The sequence below is a fragment of the Coregonus lavaretus genome, assembly GCF_964263955.1.
Source record: "Coregonus lavaretus genome assembly, chromosome: 27".
NCBI classification, from domain to species: domain Eukaryota; kingdom Metazoa; phylum Chordata; class Actinopteri; order Salmoniformes; family Salmonidae; genus Coregonus; species Coregonus lavaretus.
Genome location: NC_140014.1, coordinates 6610915 through 6632261, shown reverse-complemented (window position 1 = coordinate 6632261; position 21347 = coordinate 6610915). Strand labels below are relative to the sequence as shown.

Below are 21347 nucleotides of genomic sequence, written 5' to 3'. Positions count from 1 at the left end.
CACAGTCAGAGTCCAAGATCAATTGTGCTGCCGGGGCTCCCACAGACAACAAGTGTGGCTGACTGGCAGATCCCCAGGGCTGCTGCTTATAACAGACCGCGGAGGCAGTGAGCGCTATAAATAGACCGGCGAATGGGCATGCTCGCCTGTCTTTTCCCAAACTGGAGCCTACGTCACTGCAGGGCGCTGATCGGGGACTGAGGCGCTCCTCTCATATGCCAGTCATCTGCTGTTACTGCTGCTGCTGATGCTGACTAGCTACATGCAGGCAAACCATCATAGCCATGCTGTGTGTGTGAACGACTATGTGAGTGACATACAAGGCAGAGAACAGCTTATTTTTCTTCTCTTTCTGGAACATTCTGTAACGTGCTTCAGGATCATGTCATAGGCTACAACCAGTGGCTTTGATAGACTGGATGGAATACATGATTAGCACATACTGACTTTGAAGCAGGCCAAATCACAAAAAGATGCATTACGTTATTTCGTAATGATTTACATGATATTGTTTATAATAAAGCATATATTACATATCTATAAGCACATTGTAAACATGACATTATAGCTACATAGAGCATTTTCTAAGTAATACCTATGAGACCTGACTATACAGTGGTCCATCATGAACATTTTTGTTTTGTCATTAGCAGCAACTAGCACTCACCCAAATGAGATGGCATCCCTGAGTTGACAGTGATAATATCTGCGCCATTGGCCAGTGTCTTTCACTGTCCTGGTTTGTTCAGTAGTACTAAGTCGAATTGGAATTCTGAACGCCTGCTTTCATTTCAGACACTGTCTGGGGACCTAGATGTTTTATAGCCGAGGTTCAAGTTGCTGAGGAAAGAGAGGACATAATATCCCCCCGCCCCTCCCCCCAACCCCCCAAAAAGAAAGCCGGCGTGGCTAACCTAAGCCCCATGAATTCCAACGCCATGTTATTCCTTAACCAACACCAATATGCATGTAAACAAATCCACGCTACCTACCATCTTCAGCAAAGCATGAAATTGATTTTATCCCTTCGCTCGCCACGCGAAGCTAGGTTTGCGACTCTGTTCGGGCTCGGAACGTGTCTTAACCCAAGTGGTATTTGTATTATTATTCTGCCTCCATGGGGAGGTGAGGATGTGAAATGCTTCCAATTAGCTATTGAGAGGGGTGGAGGTGGTGAAGGGTGGGGCGGGGGTGTTAGTGGCTCCTCAATGCCCCCCCACCTACCCTCTTGAATGGGTCTCTGCTGCAGCTCGCTCGACTGCCGACCCTGGCCCTCCCCGCTCTTAAGGAGCCGCTAATAGTAAAGGAGGGTTTTGTTGCAATGTAGGTCAACCACACAGGAAGGCTCACACAGGCCCCATCAAGGGCCATGCCAGGGCTGAATGGGCAATTTGCTCTACTTGTCGGCAAGACTGGCAGAGTGAGTGTAGTGGGGGCCACACATCCACTTTCTTCAAAGCGCCATTTGCGCATTCCGAGAACACTTCTGCTGCCGACCGTGGCGGTCTTCTTCGCCTTCGGAAGCCAACAGCTTCACTGATCGTATATATATGTAAATGCAGAATCCGTGAAAATGCATAGACAGGCAGCGGGAGACTGATGTTCTTATCCTCCTCTCTTCTCAGATCACAAATGTATTTGATCTGTCCAAATGCCACTGATGCCTTGTTTCTTGTTTCCAGATGCGTGGTGGGAAGGATCATAAGATGCCATGTTCATTTGATTTCCGTGATATCAGAGGCATTTCTCTCCGAACACTCAAACACATTAGGTATTAGAGACTGTTTATCAAACAGCTTCAGCGCCATTGAGAATGCCACAAAGAGTTGCACGAAATTGTCAGAGCTGTTTTCTGAGGTTTTGTCAGAGTTCTGTGTGAAACTTGACGTGCCGTATGGAATCCAGACCCACTGAATGGCGTTGGAATGTTGGACACATGTCGCAGTCTCACGAGAGCCACTCAAACACGAGCCACCTAAATATTTGATGTGCTTATCCATCAATGGCCTTCGAACAGCACCATACAGTGGGGAAAAAAAGTATTTAGTCAGCCACCAATTGTGCAAGTTCTCCCACTTAAAAAGATGAGAGAGGCCTGTAATTTTCATCATAGGTACACGTCAACTATGACAGACAAAATGAGGAAAGAAAATCCAGAAAATCACATTGTAGGATTTTTAATGAATTTATTTGCAAATTATGGTGGAAAATAAGTATTTGGTCAATAACAAAAGTTTCTCAATACTTTGTTATATACCCTTTGTTGGCAATGACACAGGTCAAACGTTTTCTGTAAGTCTTCACAAGGTTTTCACACACTGTTGCTGGTATTTTGGCCCATTCTTCCATGCAGATCTCCTCTAGAGCAGTGATGTTTTGGGGCTGTCGCTGGGCAACACGGACTTTCAACTCCCTCCAAAGATTTTCTATGGGGTTGAGATCTGGAGACTGGCTAGGCCACTCCAGGACCTTGAAATGCTTCTTGCGAAGCCATTCCTTCGTTGCCCGGGCGGTGTGTTTGGGATCATTGTCATGCTGAAAGACCCAGCCACGTTTCATCTTCAATGCCCTTGCTGATGGAAGGAGGTTTTCACTCAAAATCACACGATACACGGCCCCATTCATTCTTTCCTTTACACGGATCAGTCGTCCTGGTCCCTTTGCAGAAAAACAGCCCCAAAGCATGATGTTTCCACCCCCATGCTTCACAGTAGGTATGGTGTTCTTTGGATGCAACTCAGCATTCTTTGTCCTCCAAACACGACAAGTTCTATTTTGGTTTCATCTGACCATATGACATATGACATTCTCCCAATCCTCTTCTGGATCATCCAAATGCACTCTAGTAAACTTCAGACGGGCCTGGACATGTACTGGCTTAAGCAGGGGGACACGTCTGGCACTGCAGGATTTGTGTCCCTGGCGGCGTAGTGTGTTACTGATGGTAGGCTTTGTTACTTTGGTCCCAGCTCTCTGCAGGTCATTCACTAGGTCCCCCCGTGTGGTTCTGGGATTTTTGCTCACCGTTCTTGTGATCATTTTGACCCCACGGGGTGAGATTTTGCGTGGAGCCCCAGATCGAGGGAGATTATCAGTGGTCTTGTATGTCTTCCATTTCCTAATAATTGCTCCCACAGTTGATTTCTTCAAACCAAGCTGCTTACCTATTGCAGATTCAGTCTTCCCAGCCTGGTGCAGGTCTACAATTTTGTTTCTGGTGTCCTTTGACAGCTCTTTGGTCTTGGCCATAGTGGAGTTTGGAGTGTGACTGTTTGAGGTTGTGGACAGGTGTCTTTTATACTGATAACAAGTTCAAACAGGTGCCATTAATACAGGTAACGAGTGGAGGACAGAGGAGCCTCTTAAAGAAAAAGTTACAGGTCTGTGAGAGCCAGAAATCTTGCTTGTTTGTAGGTGACCAAATACTTATTTTCCACCATAATTTGCAAATAAATTCATAAAAAATCCTACAATGTGATTTTCTCAATGTTTTTTCCTCAATTTGTCTGTCATAGTTGACGTGTACCTATGATGAAAATTACAGGCCTCTCTCATCTTTTTAAGTGGGAGAACTTGCACAATTGGTGGCTGACTAAATACTTTTTTTCCCCACTGTATATATACATTTCAGTCAGTTTTACCATTAATTTCATTGTTATGCCTGTACTGTATTACGGCATAATAATTGTTGCGATTCTCAATCCAGAGTATATGGACATAATATATTATCAAGAAAGTTCCAAAAATATGTGGTACTACACTGAACAAAAGTATAAATGCAACATGTAAAGTCCCATGAGTTTAAATAAAAGATCCCAGAAATTTTCCATATGCACAAAAAACATATTACTCTCAAATGTTGTGCACAAATTTGTTCACATCCCTGTTAGTGAGCATTTCTTCTTTGCCAAGATAATCGGTGTGGCATATCAAGAAGCTGATTAAACAGCATGATAATTACACAGGCGCACCTTATGCTGGGGACAATAAAAGGCCACTCTAAAATGTGCAGTTTTGTCACACAACACATTGCCACAGATGTCTCAAGTTTTGAGGGAGAGTGCAATTGGCAAGCTGACTGCAGGAATGTCCACCAGAGCTGTTGCCAGAGAATTTAATGTTCATTTCTCTACCATAAACCACCTCCAACGTCGTTTTAGAGAATTTGGCAGTACGTCCAACCGGCCTATCAAATGCAGACCGAGTAACCACGCCGGCCCAGAGAAAAACTAATTCTGATTGGCTGGGCCTGGCTGCCTTTGCCCTCCCAGGCCCACCCATGGCTGCGCCCTTGCCCAGTCATGTGAAATCCATAGATTAGGGCCTAATTTATTTATTTCAATTGACTGATTTCGTTATATGAACTGTTACTCAGTAAAATATTTTCAATTGTTCTATGTTGTGTTTATATTTTTGTTCAGTATATTTTGTTTCATTGATTGTTCCTCACATGGGAGCGTAACAAAGCCCATATCTGAAAAGTTAACATTACTAGTCTGGCATTTGACTTATTTTAATCCAGAGTATGTGTTGTATATTTATCCCATGGCTGACCCCATTACCCTCTGTCCAGCCTGAGCCTGTTGTCCATAGCATTAGACCTCCTCGGTCAGCAGATGTCACCTCTGACCTCTATCTGTCTCTCCAACCCCAGATCAGATGGACCAAAACGGCCGGTAGCGCCTCCGACCGCTTCCAGGACTCCAGTGTGTTCAACGAGACCCTGCGCATCACCCGGATCCAGAGGCACCAGGGCGGACGCTACTACTGCAAGGCTGAGAATGGCCTGGGCTCACCGGCCATCAAGTCGATCCGAGTGGACGTCTACTGTGAGTGTACAGGCTTTGTCTCGGTCGCCTGTCTGCCCTTTTCCCATGCACTCCCCCAATGTTTTCTGCTAGGGCTGAGAATTGGCAGGGACCTAACGATACAATATTATCACAATACTTAGGTGGCGATATGATGTGTATTGTGAATCTCACGATTTTCACGATTCTTTTTATAAAAAATTTTTATTTCACCTTTATTTAAACAGGTAAGCCAGTTGAGAACAAGTTCTCATTTACAACTGCGACCTGGCCAAGATAAAGCAAAGCGGTGCGATAAAAACAACAACACAGAGTTACATATGGGGTAAAACAAAACAAAGTCAAAAACACAACAGAAATAAATATATATACAGTGTGTGCAAATGTAGCAAGTTATGGAGGTAAGGCAATAAATAGGCTATAGTGCAAAATAATTACAATTAGTATTAACACTGGAATGATAGATGTGCAAGAGATGATGTGCAAATAGAGATACTGGGGTACAAATGAGCAAAATAAATAACAATATAGGGATGAGGTAGTTGGGCGGGCTAATTTCAGATGGGCTGTGTACAGGTGCTCTGACAACTGATGCTTAAAGTTAGTGAGGGAGATAAGTGTCTCCAGCTTCAGAGATTTTTGCAATTTGTTCCAGTCATTGGCAGCAGAGAACTAGAAGGAATGGCGGCCAAAGGAGGTGTTGGCTTTGGGGATGACCAGTGAGATATACCTGCTGGAGCGCATACTACGGGTGGGTGTTGCTATGGTGACCAATGAGCTAAGATAAGGCGGGGATTTGCCTAGCAGTGATTTATAGATGGCCTGGAGCCAGTGGGTTTGGCGACGAATATGTAGTGAGGACCAGCCAACAAGAGCGTACAGGTCACAGTGGTGGGTAGTATATGGGGCTTTGGAGACAAAACGGATGGCACTGTGATAGACTACATCCAATTTGCTGAGTAGAGTGTTGGAGGCTATTTTGTAAATGACATCGCCGAAGTCAAGGATCGGTAGGATAGTCAGTTTTACGAGGGCATGTTTGGCAGCATGAGTGAAGGAGGCTTTGTTGCGAAATAGGAAACCGATTCTAGATTTAACTTTGGATTGGAGATTCTTAATGTGAGTCTGGAAGGAGAGTTTACAGTCTAACCAGACACCTAGGTATTTGTAGTATTCTATATGTATTGCAATTCGATACTGTAATCTTGATGTTCCAAACATATTGCTCACTAGATGGCTGCTGCAGAGAGACATGAGAAAATGAGTTTTGATCAGTCATGGAAGTAAAAGTGCTGAGAAATGTTGGCTCACTATTTAAAAAAGAAGATGGAGCGCAAATCGATACTTGGAGTCAAAGTATCGATATAATATTGTCCCAAAATAACATTGCAATATTTAACTGTATCGGTTTTTCCCCCATCATCACAGCATGCATCATAAGTTCTGCCGATTGTCCTTTACCCTCTGCAAATTGCCCTTGTCCAGTTACTCATGCCTTGTGCTTTAGCTACTGAACAACAGGCATTAGTTCGCTCACTCCTAGTCCTTACCATCCCAGACAACATGACATTGTGGCTGAAGAAAGTCGTTTCAAGCAGGTTAAAGTTATGTTAGAATTACAACATTACTTTTTGAAACACATAAGGCCTCAAAAGAAAGCCACCCCAGGTATGACATCAGAGTAAATGAAATGTACCATACCCTCGCTCGAAAGCCAAAGGAAACAAACACATATTCGTCCTTACTCAGGACAATCCGAAGTGTTAATTGCAGGCAATGGCGGCCATTTCTTGACGCTGCCATCATATCAGTGTCATCGCTGCTTTTATTCACTCATTAAGGGAACTGCCCCCCAGCAGTGTGAAGGCCTGACAGTGCACATTGCTGAAGAAATTGATAGTTGTGAAACAAAGGGGTTGTGATTTCCAGCAATACAGACTGAGTTTGCATCCCAAATGGCACCCTGTTCCCTACATAGTGCGTTACTTTTGACCAGGAACCATAGGGCTCTGGTCAAAAGGATTGCACTGTATAGAGAACAGGATGTCATTGGGAACGCAGACTTAGATGTCTGAAGTCATGCTGCGTAATCCCTACATTGTAAATGAGAAAAAGCAGCAACACTACCTAAAGAGAGAGATCACCCAAATTGCAAATCTAATTTTATGGCTGTAGAAAGTACTTTGTGGACCCACAGAGATGGCCACCCATTGGTGTTCACTTCGAATTCTCAAAGAGCACTTTATAGTGTTTCATTTGTGCAACTGTTATAGGCCTTGAGAGACAGATTTAGCCTTTAGATGGTGAATTCATCAATTGTTCTAATTGCTCTGTTAATCAGGGCTGATAATTGTAAATTGACTCAAATTAAGCATTATGCGGATACTGCAAGATTTAGTGCCTCACATTGGTGTTTGCATACCTCTCTCTCTCCAAAGCAGCAATTTAATTTCAAACGTCTGAGGACATAATGTATGGTTTTGCATATACATTTTACCATTTACTAAGGCGGGCTAGATGTATACACTGAGTATACCAAACATTAGGAACACCTTCCTAATATTGAGTTGCACCCTTTTGCCCTCAGACCATTCGTCAGGGCATGGACCCTACAAGGTGTGGAAAGCATTCCACAGGGATGCTGGTCCATGTTGCCTCCAATGCTTCCCACAGTTGTATCAAGTTGGCTGGATGTCCTTTGGGTGGTGGACCATTCTTGATACACACAGGAAACTGTTGAGTGTGAAAACCCCAGCAGAGTTGCAATTCTTGACACAAACCAGTGCGCCTGGCACCTACTACCATACCCTGTTCAAAGGCACTTAAATATTTCGTCTTGCCTATTCACCCTCTGAATGGCACACATACACAATCCATGTCTCAATTGTCTCAAGGCTCAAATCCTTCTTTAACCTGTCTCCTCCTCTTCATCTAGACTGATTGAAGTGGATTTAACAAGTTACATCAATAAGGGGTCATAGCTTTCACCTGGTCAGTCTATGTCATGGAAAGAGAAGGTGTTCTTAATGTTTTGTATACTCAGTGTATACTTTCTCTCTCTGGATGAGTTGTATCGGAAGCCCCCTAGAAGCCTTACTCTGCAATCTTCCCCTACCTCCATCCTCCCAAAAAAAGAGTCAGCTATAAATTCCCCAACCCCCCAAAATGAGGTTGATCGAGTCAGCGTCTCCGTGTTTGACATTCAGCGTTCCCCGGATGCCTGGAGCTGGCAAATACAAAAACGAGACAAATCTGGTGTGTCTGCACTCCGAGGATGTGCTTCCGAGAGAGTGGATAGGAGGAGACGATAGAGGGCCATGGGTTAGTTTACTGCAGAGATGCAAGATAAATAGGACAGGAGATGGACAGTGGCAGAAAACATTGCCAGGGGGAGACAATGAGCGTAGTGTCATTACCCCTGACTCAGAGATCAGAGCCAATGAGCTTACTGTCTGATCTCTGCTCCACTGTGGCGTACCGGCACATATGCACTTTTATCGATCCTGCCTGCTTCGCTAAATGAGACGACCTGATCAAATTAATGACACGTGTTGCTGTTCGCTGCCACTAGGCGATGCTTGTTGGAATCCTTGGTGGTTGGCAAGGCTAAAGCACAACGATGACCTTGATTGAGTCTGACTGACTGACATTCCACAGCAATAGGAGAAAGAAATAAGGAAAACGTGTAGACGAAATGACTCAGACTAATCTGCGAAGCCATTATTTATTATTTAAAAAATGCAAAGACATTATAATGGTTTGTACAGGAGATTTGTCTGACTCTGGATTGCCCGTGGCAGTAGTTAGTCGGCTGGTGGGAAACTGCTTTTTCAAGGTGCTTGTCTGCATCTCAAAGTAGCCCATAAAAGCCGGTTGCTCTCCCGTGGAGCACTTTGTAGTCATTATCGAGCTCTTGTCAAAATCACAGTTTTAAAATTCTCCCTCTCAATTGGAGCTGGAACTTTGGAGTCTAAGTGACCCTTTTCATTGAACTTCAAGCATTACTCTGGCTGTCAAAAAAACGTTGAAAGCACCTCAGTGGAGTGCGTGTGCCTTTAATTGACAATTATGGATGGAGTTGAGGATTCCTGAAATTTTGGATGTGTCATTTTGATGTGGTTGTAGACTGTAGAAGTCAGGGATTGTTATTACTGATGCTCTCCAGAAAAATCTCCTGAAAAATAGAAAAATATAAATATTTCTATGATATTTCATATGATATTCATATGATTGATATTATATTTATAATGGAATCAGATTTCACATGTATAACAAATCATGATTTTCCCTCGTCATGCACATTTGGCATGAGTATTATGTCTGTGGCATCACGGGCTGTTTAAAGAGCTTAAGGGGGAAGATGTGATTGCAAAAGAAGACAAGAGCTTTATACCACTTAAACCAGCACACTTCATTAAAACCCAGCCACTGTATATAAATAGGTCCCTGGGATTAAGAAGGTCATGTAATTGCCCTTCAGGCGTTGACCTACACAAGTGTGTGGCAAACAGAGGCTGTTTGGAAGCGCCTTGAAGCCAAGGACCACTGTTTCTATGTTGTATGTTCTCTCTCTAGATTTGGATGATCCCATCGTAACCGTCCACCAGAGCATCGGGGAGGCTAAGGAGCAGTTCTACTACGAGCGGACGGTGTTCCTGCGCTGCATGGCCAACTCCAACCCCCCAGTGCGCTACAGCTGGAGGCGTGGCCGAGAGTTCCTGTCCCAAGGCTCTGATAAGGGCGTGGAGATCTACGAGCCCTTCTTTACACAAGTAAGCTGAAAGTCCACACCTGCTGCAACAGCTAGATCAGGATCTGAAACTTGTGGCCTGGGCGCCAAATCCGGCCAAGAGCTGTTTCTTGTGTTTCTCCAGACCTATTGGAATCAGGCCTTCAGGGGAATTTTTCTGGCATTTGGGTAATTTTTGTATGAGAACCCTGAGCTTGATCAAACAACCCGTTCCTCTGATCAGCATTTGAGATATTAAGGAATTCCTATTCTCATAAAGGAAGTCGTTTCTTATTATGCAAATTGTGTGTTTTTGTGTTTTAATTGTGTGTGTTTAACCCCTTCACAGCATATAGAAAGTTTCCCATTGAGCACTTGAATCCCAAATGGGAGGACGTTTCATGAGGGCAATTTCAGTGACTTGGGTTGGGAAATTGCACCTGTTTTTTAGAAACATCTCATCTAATCTAATTTCTCCTTGCAAAGTCAGCTCCATTGACAGGAGAGATGAGAGCATTTTGACAGTCATAAGCAGACAAACTATGATAGAGAAGGGAACAGCTTGGGCTCGCGGTGGCATGAAACTCACACAACTCAGATGTGCTCGAAATGAGCAGAGGGAGACGGCACTTCAGGGGCTCGCAGTATTTTCCTCCCAGTGGAGTTTCACACACAAACAGACACACACACACACACGAGGACATCAGGACCTAGTTTTTCAGGTAGACTTCACATGTTGTGCCATCCTCAGCCTTGTAATGCCCTCCTGAGTTTTAATTAACATAAGGAACATAAGCATATTCTAAGTATGTTGCCAGTGCTACAAAGATGGTGGTATACACAAGAGCAGACAAAACAGCTATTGTTGGTCAAATCATTTACAATGTCATGACGACACGTGTGTATTAATAGTGCTTGTACGCATCTTGACATTCGTCCCAAGCACACCGCTTCAAGCACATCCAAATAGACAGCTAATGAACTTCATGAAACTGAAAGCTCGGTGTAAAGATAATACTCCTCGTTTGAGGACAGGGAATGAGCTCATTGTTGAAGCCCTGCCAAGGAAGCTCTTTGATGAGGGCGAGCCGACGAGACCAGGTCAATACCACTGCTATCTTACTTTGTAAGACACATTAAGAGAGACAGGCGGCACAGCACTTTACACTGGTTCTCTTTCTGAGTTGCAGGGGGAGACCAAGATTCTAAAGCTGAAGAACCTTCGACCTCAGGATTACGCCAACTACAGCTGCATCGCCTCTGTCCGGAATGTGTGCGGCATCCCCGACAAGAATGTCCTCTTCAAACTCTCTAACAAAACAGGTAAACCTTTGCGGCGGCTGAGAACACTGTTCTGTAGTGGTCAAGGGTCTGGCAACTCCGCCATGAAAAGTGGCGGAATTGCCGCATCCATTACGGATGGGAATCCTGTAGGCTCGCCATTTTTCTCTGTGATGCTTCACCCACACATAGGGCCAATAATGATAAAAGAGAAAGCCAATCGGTCCCAATACACCGCCCTGCAGGTTTCCTGCTCCGGCCCTTTCCCCCGCAACCACCATTGATTAGACTTGCAGTGTATGTGAGTCTATTTTGTGCCTGTTGATAAACCTATAAGGGTTATGAACGTACAAACGTAAAACCAATCATCATCTATACAGCTACACTATAGAACCGAATATCAACTAGTAACAGAATAGGATATGCTATTGGTTTTCAGGAAACAGAAAAATCATATTATTGACTTTCTATCGGCAAAGGTACCACTGCAGAGCATGATTAAGAGGTACACTACATGACCAAAAGTATGTGGACACCTGCTTGTCGAACATCCCATTCCAAAATCATGGGCATTAATATGGACTTGGTCCCCCTTTGCTGCTATAACAGCATCCACTCTTCTGGGAAGGCTTTCCATTAGATGTTGGGACATTGCTGCGGGGACTTTCTTCCATTCAGCCTCGAGCATTAGTGAGGTCAGGCACTGATGTTGGCCGATTAGGCCTGGCTCGCAGTCGGCGTTCCAATTCATCCCAAAGGTGTTCGATGGGGTTGAGCTCTGTGCAGGCTAGTCAAGTTCTTCCACACTGATCTCGACAAACCATTTCTGTATGGACCTCGCTTTGTGGGGGAATTGTCATGCTGAAACAGAAAGGGCCTTCCCCAAACTGTTGCAACAAAGTTGGAAGCACAGAATCGTCTAGAATGTCATTGTATGCTGAAGCATTAAGATTTCTCTTCACTGGAACTAAGGAACCCGAACCATAAAAAACAGCCCAGACCATTATTCCTCCTCCACCAAACTTTACAGTTGGCACTATGCATTGGGGCAGCGTTCTCCTGGCATCCGCCAAACCCGTCCGTCGGACTGCCAGATGTAGAAGCGTGATTCATCACTCTAGAGAACGCGTTTCCACTGCTCCAGAGTCCAATAGCGGCGAGCTTTACACCACTCCAGCTGACGCTTGGCATTGCGCATGGTGATCCATGGGTGCTCGGCCATGGAAACCCATTTCATGAAGCTCCCAACAAACAGTTATTGTGCTGATGTTGCTTCCAGAGGCAGTTTGGAACTCGGTAGTGAGTGTTGCAACCGAGGACAGACGGTTTTTACACGCCACGTGCTTCAGCACTCAGCGGTCCCATTCTTTGAGCTTGTGTGGCCTACAACTTTACGGCTGAGCCGTTGTTGCTCCTAGACGTTTCCACTTCACAGTAACAGCACTTACAGTTGACCGGGGCAGCTTTAGCAGGGCAGAAATTTGACGAACTGACTTGTTAGGAAGGTGGCATCCTACGACTGTGCCACGTTGAAAGTCACTGAGCTCTTCAGTAAGGCCATTCTACTGCCAATGTTTGTCTATGGAGATTGCATGGCTGTGTGCTCGATTTTTTTACACCTGTCAGCAATGGGTGTGGATGAAATAGCCGAATCCACTCATTTGAAGGGGTGTCCACATACTTTTGTATATATAGTGTATGTCCTACCTTTGGGAGGATACTAGTCAGTTTACAGCAGCTATAGTACCTATTGACTTGTTTGTTGACTATTGACGAATCTCTCATGGACAGATGTACGTAACATAAATGGTATTGTAACATCTGTCAACAGACTGTGGGATGCAACAAATAATGAGTAACAATTGTTCCGGTGCGCAGATTCTTCGTCACTGATTATATGGACTAAATCACAATTTTGCATGTGTATGCATCTTTTGAATTTAGGAAGGGGTGGGGACATTTGGCCCATGCTTTGGTTGAGAGTTTCCGTTCTAGTTTAAAATGTCTAGTTTTCTCATCTCAAGAACCTAATTGAGTAGCTGGCGGGAGATAAAAAAATATTGTTTGCCGAGATTAACTATTGACTTGTTTCATACAGACATACATTATAATGCATTCTACTTATTCCTGTGGTTTCAAGCATCCCCCACCATTAAGCTGCTGGTGGAGGACCCCATCGTGGTGAACCCCGGGCAGTCCGTGACCCTGGTGTGTGTGACCTCCGGTGGGGAGCCAACGCCCACCCTCACCTGGGTGCGCAACACGGACGAGCTGCCCAAGAAAAGCCTCCTTAATGGGGGAACCCTCACGCTGCCCGCCATCTCCATGGAGGAAGCAGGCGTCTACAGCTGCGTGGCCAGCAACAACGTCGGCAACCCGGCTAAGAAGTCCACTGCCATCGTGGTTCGAGGTAAGGCCCTGGAGGTAATGCATTGATCCCGTACGAGCCTCCAATTGCTACCTTTATCTCGGGCGAACTCCCAAAATATTACCAAACCTGTTAGGTAGCATAAGGACAAGCCTGACTCTGTCTAGGAGAACAGTAGCTAGGATCATCTAGGGGCCAAACCTTCATTTAATTCTTGCATTGAGGTCAATGGAAGATTTGCACAAACACTGGAATTACATGCATACGTATCTCAAGTTAGGATTTAGGCCTTAGTGAATTACCTAAGATAGTGTCCATTCTACACTCTTAGGAAAAAAGGTTCCAAAAGGGTTCTTCGGCTGTCCCCATAGGAGAACCCATTTTGTTCCAGGTAGAACCCTTTTGGGTTCCATGTAAAAGGTTCTACCAGGAACCAAAAGGGTTCTACCTGCAACCAAAAAGGGTTCTTCAAAGGGTTCTCCTATGGGGACACCCAAAGAACCCTTTATTAACATTCCAGATAGCACCTTTTTTTCTAAGCATGTACAAGGTCATATCAGATGTGGATGCTCAATTGAACGTGTAAAGAATCCTTGGAAACTGGTCTATTCTGACCAAATAGCACCAATGTGTGTTTGATTCCCCTCTAAAAGCATTGCCACTGGGCTGTGTGTGTGTAGTCAGTGAATTACTATCAGTGCCGGAGATATGATATAACAACCCTCGTGGGACAAATGAGTAAGATCAAAGAAAACAAATGCATGCTTACGGTTTGATGCTCCCAATATCACCCTCTTTTATTGAATCCTATGTAATGATGTTTTTTACCCCGACTCCTGTGATATACTCTTGGATTTTTGTGATGCTATTTTACCTGCTGAAAAGGACTAGAAAGACTTAAGCCATTGTTTTCCACAAGTACATAGAGTAGCCAGCCAAATAGAAAAAGTAGCCAGGCATGGTTAGAATTATTTTGCCGAATAGCTCTATTTTGGTGGCCTCAGGTACATTCTTATGCCCTGATTCCATCTGAAATACATAGTGAAATTATTGAATACTTTATCGAGTTTACCTCCCAGATTTGTGTTATTGTGTAGAAAGACATGACTTTACAATTTAAATTAGTCAAAATGTATGAATTCAGTGTATTGTTAGTTGCATTCTGTTCATGTCTTATGATAAACTTGGGCAATGAATAAATGTTCAATACATTTAGTTGATTCCCTATTAAGATCAACACATTTTGTTATATAGTTGAATTCTGTTTTAATTCCTGGATGCCGTGAGTGCCCTAATTATCATATTTGGACCAGAATAAGAATGTTTTCATAATTTATCAGCAAAGAATCGCCAAAACCCCTAGGCCTACCAGTAGCATATGCAAATGAGCAAGCTCTGGCAAGCCCCGACATCCTACAATCTTAGAAAAAAGGGTTCCAAAAGGGTTCTTCGTCTGTCCCCATAAGAGAACTGTAAGGGTTGGGGTGAGGTGTGACCCAGGTCCGGTGCAGGATATACAGTAGGCAGAGATGGTGAAACAAGGATCTTTACTGGTGGTCCCGAAGCCAAAATACAAAATAACAGACTTATCACAATAAAAGAAAGGCGGAGCAAATAAGTCTCCAAAAACCGGCTGACAGCCAAAATACGAAATATTACCTAAGACTGAAACAAATAACAAAACAGGGAGAACACTTCTCAAGTACCTGTACATAGATCTCCGATCAGACATTGAGTAGTACTGCTGGACATAGAGAAACTAGCAGAGAAAACTCAGCAAGGGAACACAGGGAAGTGAGGGCATAAATACACAGGTGAACCGATAGACACAGGTGACACCAATAGGATGATGATTAGTCCCGACTGTGAGTGAGGAGGTGCCTAAGATTGTCGGAGGATGACATCTAGTGGGTCGCTCCGGAACTGCGACCCCCTCCTGTAACAGGATCTTTTTGGATTGAGGTAGAACCCTTTTGGGTTCCATGTAGAACTCTCTGTGGAAAGGGTTCTACATGGAACCCAAAAGGGTTCAACCTGGAACCCAAAAGGTTCTTCTAAGGGTTCTCCTATGGGGACAGCTGAAGAACCCTTTTAGGTTCTAGATAGCACCTTTTTTTCTAAGAGTGTAGGAAAGGAAACCTAGGAAATAATTTGTTATACTTTCCTGATGGGATAGCATGGACATAGTCACTTTGCATGATTCACTAATGGCAAAGGGATATAGCAGATGGACTTTATTCAGTCAGTTCGACACCTTTTATAAACTAGTCAACAATTGCTGTTCAGTTGTCAATCAAAGCACAATAAATAGCCTATGCGCCACGACTCCGCGTGAATATGCCAGAAAACGAGTGGATTACATTACATTACATGGTACGTGCAAATTCACGAGCATCATGCTCTCCCTCCACCGTTTAAATAAATTTGACTGCAACCAACCACAGAGCGCAAAATTGTACCGGGAGGCAGGACATACAGCAGACTGCGCTTCCCTGTCATCTCTCGCTCTGTGACTGACGTGCCTATCCTATCAATAGTTCGCAAGAAGATGCTTATCGTTAATTCTACATTTACATTTACATTTTAGTCATTTAGCAGACGCTCTTATCCAGAGCGACTTACAGGAGCAATTAGGGTTAAGTGCCTTGCTTAAGGGCACATCGACAGATTTTTCACCTAGTCAGCTCGGGGATTAGAACCAGCGACCTTTCGGTTACTGCGTTGTGCCCCTAGTGGGAGAGGGCTCGACGGACTAGCGAATTGAAACTTTGAAATGAAAAGTACAGTAGATAATATGAAGTGGAGAAAGTAGCCGGCTGATTAGTCGACAGCCGGGGCTAATGGAAAACACTGCTTAAGCCTTGCAACAGAGGAGTGCAAACGTTCTACTTTTTAACCCACCCATTTCTCTTGCCTCAGACAAGCACCCACTCAGACTCGATCTAGGAGAAACGGTGAGTCAAATTCTAATGGGGCTGGACCATATGTGGTCTATTATGGCTGTTACAGCAATAGTTTACATCAATATGTTTGTACGATGAAACGTTCATTCCGCTTCTTGCACCTTAATATTTTTTTTGTCACAAATTTCTGTAATCAAACAACGTTTCTAGCCAGCCAGCAAACAGAATTGCGGGTACCGCCCCAAAAAGTAATTTTCATTCCACTCATGAGGCTCAGAAACTGTAACGTGCCTGGGCCAATGCTGCTGCAGCTGTTGCATCTTATTTCACAGTCACCCCCTCTTCAAAGCGGATAATCTGTGCGCAGAAATCTGCTGGCACCTTGGGACGGGTATAAACTGCAGGTTTTGAGAGGAGATCCATTTATGTCTGTGGCGTCTGTGGAGTCTTGGGCCCTGACAACACACTAAGTCCGAAAACAGAAAGCTCCACATTTGCATGGGGAAGGAGAATGTGGTTGTGTGTGTGTGTGTGTGTGTGTGTGTTTTGGGAGGTGGAGAGCGGTGGTTAGTTAAGAGAAGGAGGCAGCTCAGGCTAGGAGCTCAGCTAGAGAGACCCAAGGTGGTAGACTCCACACTCAGCATTTTTGGGCCCCTACGGAGAAAAAAACACATCCATCCATTCCAATCTAAGACTAGGATTTGTGACAGTCTTCTTCCAAAGTTTTGTTTTGGTTCTTTGTGGAAAGATTGTGACTCTTAGTCTGTAAAAACCTCAAAGGACATTGAATACTGTAGTGTAAATGTTTAGTAAGTGTTGAAATACGATAGAATCTGGGTGCTTGTGCTCAACGTACGATATAATCATTACATCATCATACAACTGATGAAAGTGTTCCAGTGTAACCCCATGATACGGCAACATAAGACAGACAGAATTCTTCACTCTTATTGTTGTTATTCACCAACCAATGAGGTTAGAGTCGCAGCCGCCGTGTTCTTCTACGGTTTTGTAGACACTCGCAAAAAAAAATTTGAGGAGTGGACAGCTGTCTCCCTGGGCCTTCATCAAAGTTCTTCTACACAGGCTTCAAGGATGATAAACATATAACAGACAATAACCTTGATATGGTCTGTGCTGTGCAGCCGCTCTGAGTGGTAGTTCATTCGACTGCCTCTGCCAAATAAGGTATTCAGCCTCCGGTGACATTTACAAGCTCTGCCACGCTGCTAGAATCTCATTTGTGGGGCAGCAGCAGAGGGGGATTGCACTTACATTTAAGTCATTTAGTAGACACTTTTATCCAGAGAAATTAGGGTTTAGTGCCTTGCTCAATAGTACATCTACAGATTTTTCACCTAGTCTGCTCTGGGATTTGAACCAGCAACCTTTCGGTTACTGGCCCAATGCTCTTAACCGCTAGACTACCTGCCACCCAAGTAATCTCATTGTGTTTCTTGCAACTTTACTCTGGGTCCACTTATGTTGGGCTTTAATAGTCATTTTTTCACAGATGCATGCACTGTAAAAGAGAGACTGACTGTTTGTGGACCTTTTCTGAGAGTGGGGGCTGGACGGTGGAAATCCAGCCTCCCTTAGCATCCTGCTTGGACTAAACTGACAGGTATTCCCTCAGCAATGATGAAAATATCATCAAGAAAAGAAACGGCAGGCGCACTTTAGCTATCGTAATACAACCGGACTGCGAAACGTGTCAAATATATTGAGAGGGTCCATTCAGCATTTCAGTGCTTTTGAAGGCGTTCAGTAGACGACAATGCAGGAGGAAAATTACCTTACTCTGTGGTTTATAACTTATTTAGCAGTCGAGGTGTCGGGCAGGTAGGCAGAGCCGGGCTGGGGGTTAGCTGGGCTTGCTGACCATGCAACTCACCCATTTTATTTATTTACACATATCATCTCCAGTTGGTCTGTTTCTCCATGAGGCAAACATAATAGGCAGTTGAGATATAGTATATCTTGTTACTGTTCCAGTTATACTGCATAGATTCCGTTCTATAATGGGAGTCCTGGGCAAGCGGCAGCACTAGTGTTTGCCTCAGCAGAAAAAGGCCTGATCAATGGCCTTCTCTGGCTGTCAGTCTGGCCTAATTGATGAGTGGGCCGCTATTGAAGAAACTGCCCTCATTAAAAGCAGGTGGAGGGTCATGCAAAGTGCTCTTTGTGGTTATGGTATGTTTTGGGGGGGGTTCATGTTACAAAGAAAAGTCAATACTGTTTCTGAACTGTATTTCTCTCATTCTCTCTGGGATCTACCGGAAGGTTTAAGGGTTTGGGAGGTTGGGGCATTTCCTGACAAATTGGGTTGTATCAATGACAATACAGATTGAATTTGGTTTGATTGGAATTGACCATGGCTGCATATCTGAACAATGCTCTATTGTTGAATGGTGTCTGAGTAATCAGATCTAGAAATAATTGAAATTGTTTCCAGGAATTTCTATGGTCTACTTGTGGCTTGCTCGAATTGTGGGCAGATGTAGGCCTTTTCTTAGTTAAAGAATACACGATTCCAACTGATGTTCCATGACACCCGAGTGGCGCGGTGGTCTAAAGGCACTGCATCGCAGTGCTAGCTGTGCCACTAGAGATCCTGGTTTGAGTCCAGGCTCTGTCGCAGCCGGCTGCGACCGGGAAACCCATGGGCGGCGCACAATTGGTCCAGCGTCGTCCAAGGTAGGGGAGGGTTTGGCCGGCAGGTATGTGGGTTCGTTTCCCACGTGGGGCCAGTATGAAAAAAACAACAAAAAAAACATGTATGCATTCACTAACTGTAAGTCGCTCTGGATAAGAGCGTCTGCTAAATGACATAAATGTGAAGCCTGGACTCTAGTAAGTGACCACATTTTTTTGGGTCACTGAAAGATTGAAGTCAGCGTTTAAGTAGCTTGATCTTAGACCATGTTTTTAGCTCTTTTTTTCTAATTTTCATTGAAGTAGCTCTTTTTAAATCGCTTGTTAGAGAGAGTATGAAATCTATGACTGTCAGATGAAAGCTACACCAGTACACCAAATGCATGTACCACCGAGGGAAATGGCATGTCCCTAACTGCGTAGCATCAAACAAAGTGCAGAGTTAGACTTTTCTCTTTCTAAAGCATTTTTTGAAGTTACTTTCTAGAGTTAGCTTAGTGTCAGGATAAACAGCTCTGTTGAGATTAACAAATTGAAATGAAATTAAACCCAGGACTTGATGTAACTTGACTGTCTGCCTTGCAATTACTTGTGAAGATTAGTCTAACCTCGTCTAACACACCGTCTCGTAAGTAGTAATATAAAAGCTCTTTTGATAATGGCTGTATCCATGCCAAGGCATCAGATTCCCAATCACCACACCGCAAAGGCTTTATGCGCTCATCGAAGTGGACTCCAGCCATTCCGGCTCAATTATGCTATCGATTAAGTTGCAAATTCGCCAACGAGAGGTGAGCCAAGCTGACCCCCTGCATGCCGTGATCCGCCTGAGCTACCGCTGCATGTTTACCAGGAGCAGAGAGAGGGTATTATTTATACAGCCTTCCCCTAATGTTACCACTTGGCTGCCCACCGAACCCCCTTCGCCTTTGCAATAGGGACTTGTTACATTTCCTGCCCTGTATGTAAATCAGCATATTAATCAGATCTTCATCAAATTTGTTCAAAAATTATTTATTTGCTCGCAAAGCATCCTATTTCCATTAATGACTTGCAAATGAGGGCTGTGGGTGAGAGTGGTGCTATAGCAGGGGACGGTTGGTCGATGGCTGGCCAAGAACCCTAGAGTGAAGACGGGGAACCAGCGGACACTCTGGCGGGCAGATGGGGCTGTAGAAGTTCTCTAGGGAGAGGAGGATTGGAGAGGCGAGGGAATGACAGGGAGGAGGAGAGGAAAGGAGAGCATATGAGGAGGAGGGAGAGGAGAGGGTGGAGGAGGAGGGAGAGGGGAGAGGAGATGGGAAGGGAAGGGGAGAGGAGGAGAGAGATAATGGGAGAGAAGAGGGGAGAGGAGATGGGAAGGGGAGAGGAGGAGAGAGATAATGGGAGAGGAGAGGGGAGAGGAGATAATGGGAGGGGAGAGGAGATGGGAAGGGGAGAGGAGGAGAGAGATAATGGGAGAGAAGAGAGCAGAATAGAGCAGGGGAAAGGAGAGGATGGCGGGGGAGAAAGGGAGAGGGGAGGAGAAGAAGAGTAGAGGAGGGGAGAGGACAGCAGAGCAGAGAGCATCTGAAGCAGCGTGCCGATCTCTCTGAATGGTAATCACCAGTCCCACAGTGCTTTCTTTCCTGCCGTTGAAACGCCTGCAGTCCACTCTGTGCTCAGCAGGTTTGAGTAAAGGAGAGACGGAATGGCAGGGTTAAACAACTCATTCAGGGGGAGAGATAATGCATGTGACACAGGGATTGGCAGGCACAGCTTTTAAAAGGAGAATTCACAACATAGGTCGTGGATGTCTTTATCTGCAATGAAAGCCATCATCATGGTGGTCCTCTGTAGCTCAATTGGTAGAGCATGGCACTTGTAACACCATGGTAGTGGGTTCGATCCCCGGGACCACCCATACGTAAAAATGTATGCACACATGACTGTAAGTCGCTTTGGATAAAAGCGTCTGCTAAATGGCATATTATTATTATATTATATCATATGAGTGATGATTTATTTGATTTGATTTGAGACAACGCTCGCTAGGGTTGAATGGCGGGAAACCGGTTACTGAGATTTATTGCCCAAACCAACTCCCTTTTCCCGGGATAAATAACTGCAAGAAACCGGTAAATTATAATACATTATTTATATGAACAGCATGACGTGAAATGGAACTGATAAATTATATGCAATGTCTAAATCTGGCTTCTCTACGGCCTTCTCTCTGCTCTCTGCATGATGAATCATCAACGCTCAGGGTGGGGACAGACAGCCCATCTCAGTATGGAGCACAGTTCACAATGCATGTAGACCTATCATCTCATCATGGTAACTTTTTTTCTTGTGACAGGTAGGCCTACATTTGCTCAAGCATAGCATATTCTACTGGCTGTCAGGGGTCACCTTATATTTTAATTGCAAAGATAAAAAACATTTTATTGCAGCTGCAGAGTTTTTAAACAGCCTATCACTCGAATATCGTTGCTTTAAATCCGTGCAAGTGCGAGCACTCTCTCACATTCTTTCTCTCGCTCTATCAATTCCATTCAAATTCCATCCAAAATAGATAATCCTGTTCAAGATTGATATATATAGCCATATATATACAGTGG

At 44.4% G+C, this 21347-nt stretch overlaps 2 protein-coding genes across 2 annotated transcripts in view; one reads left to right on the top strand and one right to left on the bottom strand.

Annotated features, from left to right (window-relative positions):
* The window catches only part of LOC311103132 (transcriptional repressor protein YY1-like), a 964063-nt gene that overhangs the window by 693157 nt on the left and 249559 nt on the right, over positions 1–21347 (bottom strand). The window lies entirely within an intron of this gene.
* The window catches only part of LOC311103120 (MAM domain-containing glycosylphosphatidylinositol anchor protein 2-like), a gene marked incomplete at its 3' end in the record, with an annotated part of 221901 nt that overhangs the window by 88545 nt on the left and 112009 nt on the right, over positions 1–21347 (top strand). Inside the window, exons 3-6 of the mRNA XM_084144660.1 lie at positions 4655–4829; positions 9384–9580; positions 10728–10860; positions 12959–13228. Coding sequence (XP_084000786.1) covers positions 4655–4829; positions 9384–9580; positions 10728–10860; positions 12959–13228 — 775 coding nt within the window. The remainder of the gene's footprint in view (positions 1–4654; positions 4830–9383; positions 9581–10727; positions 10861–12958; positions 13229–21347) is intronic.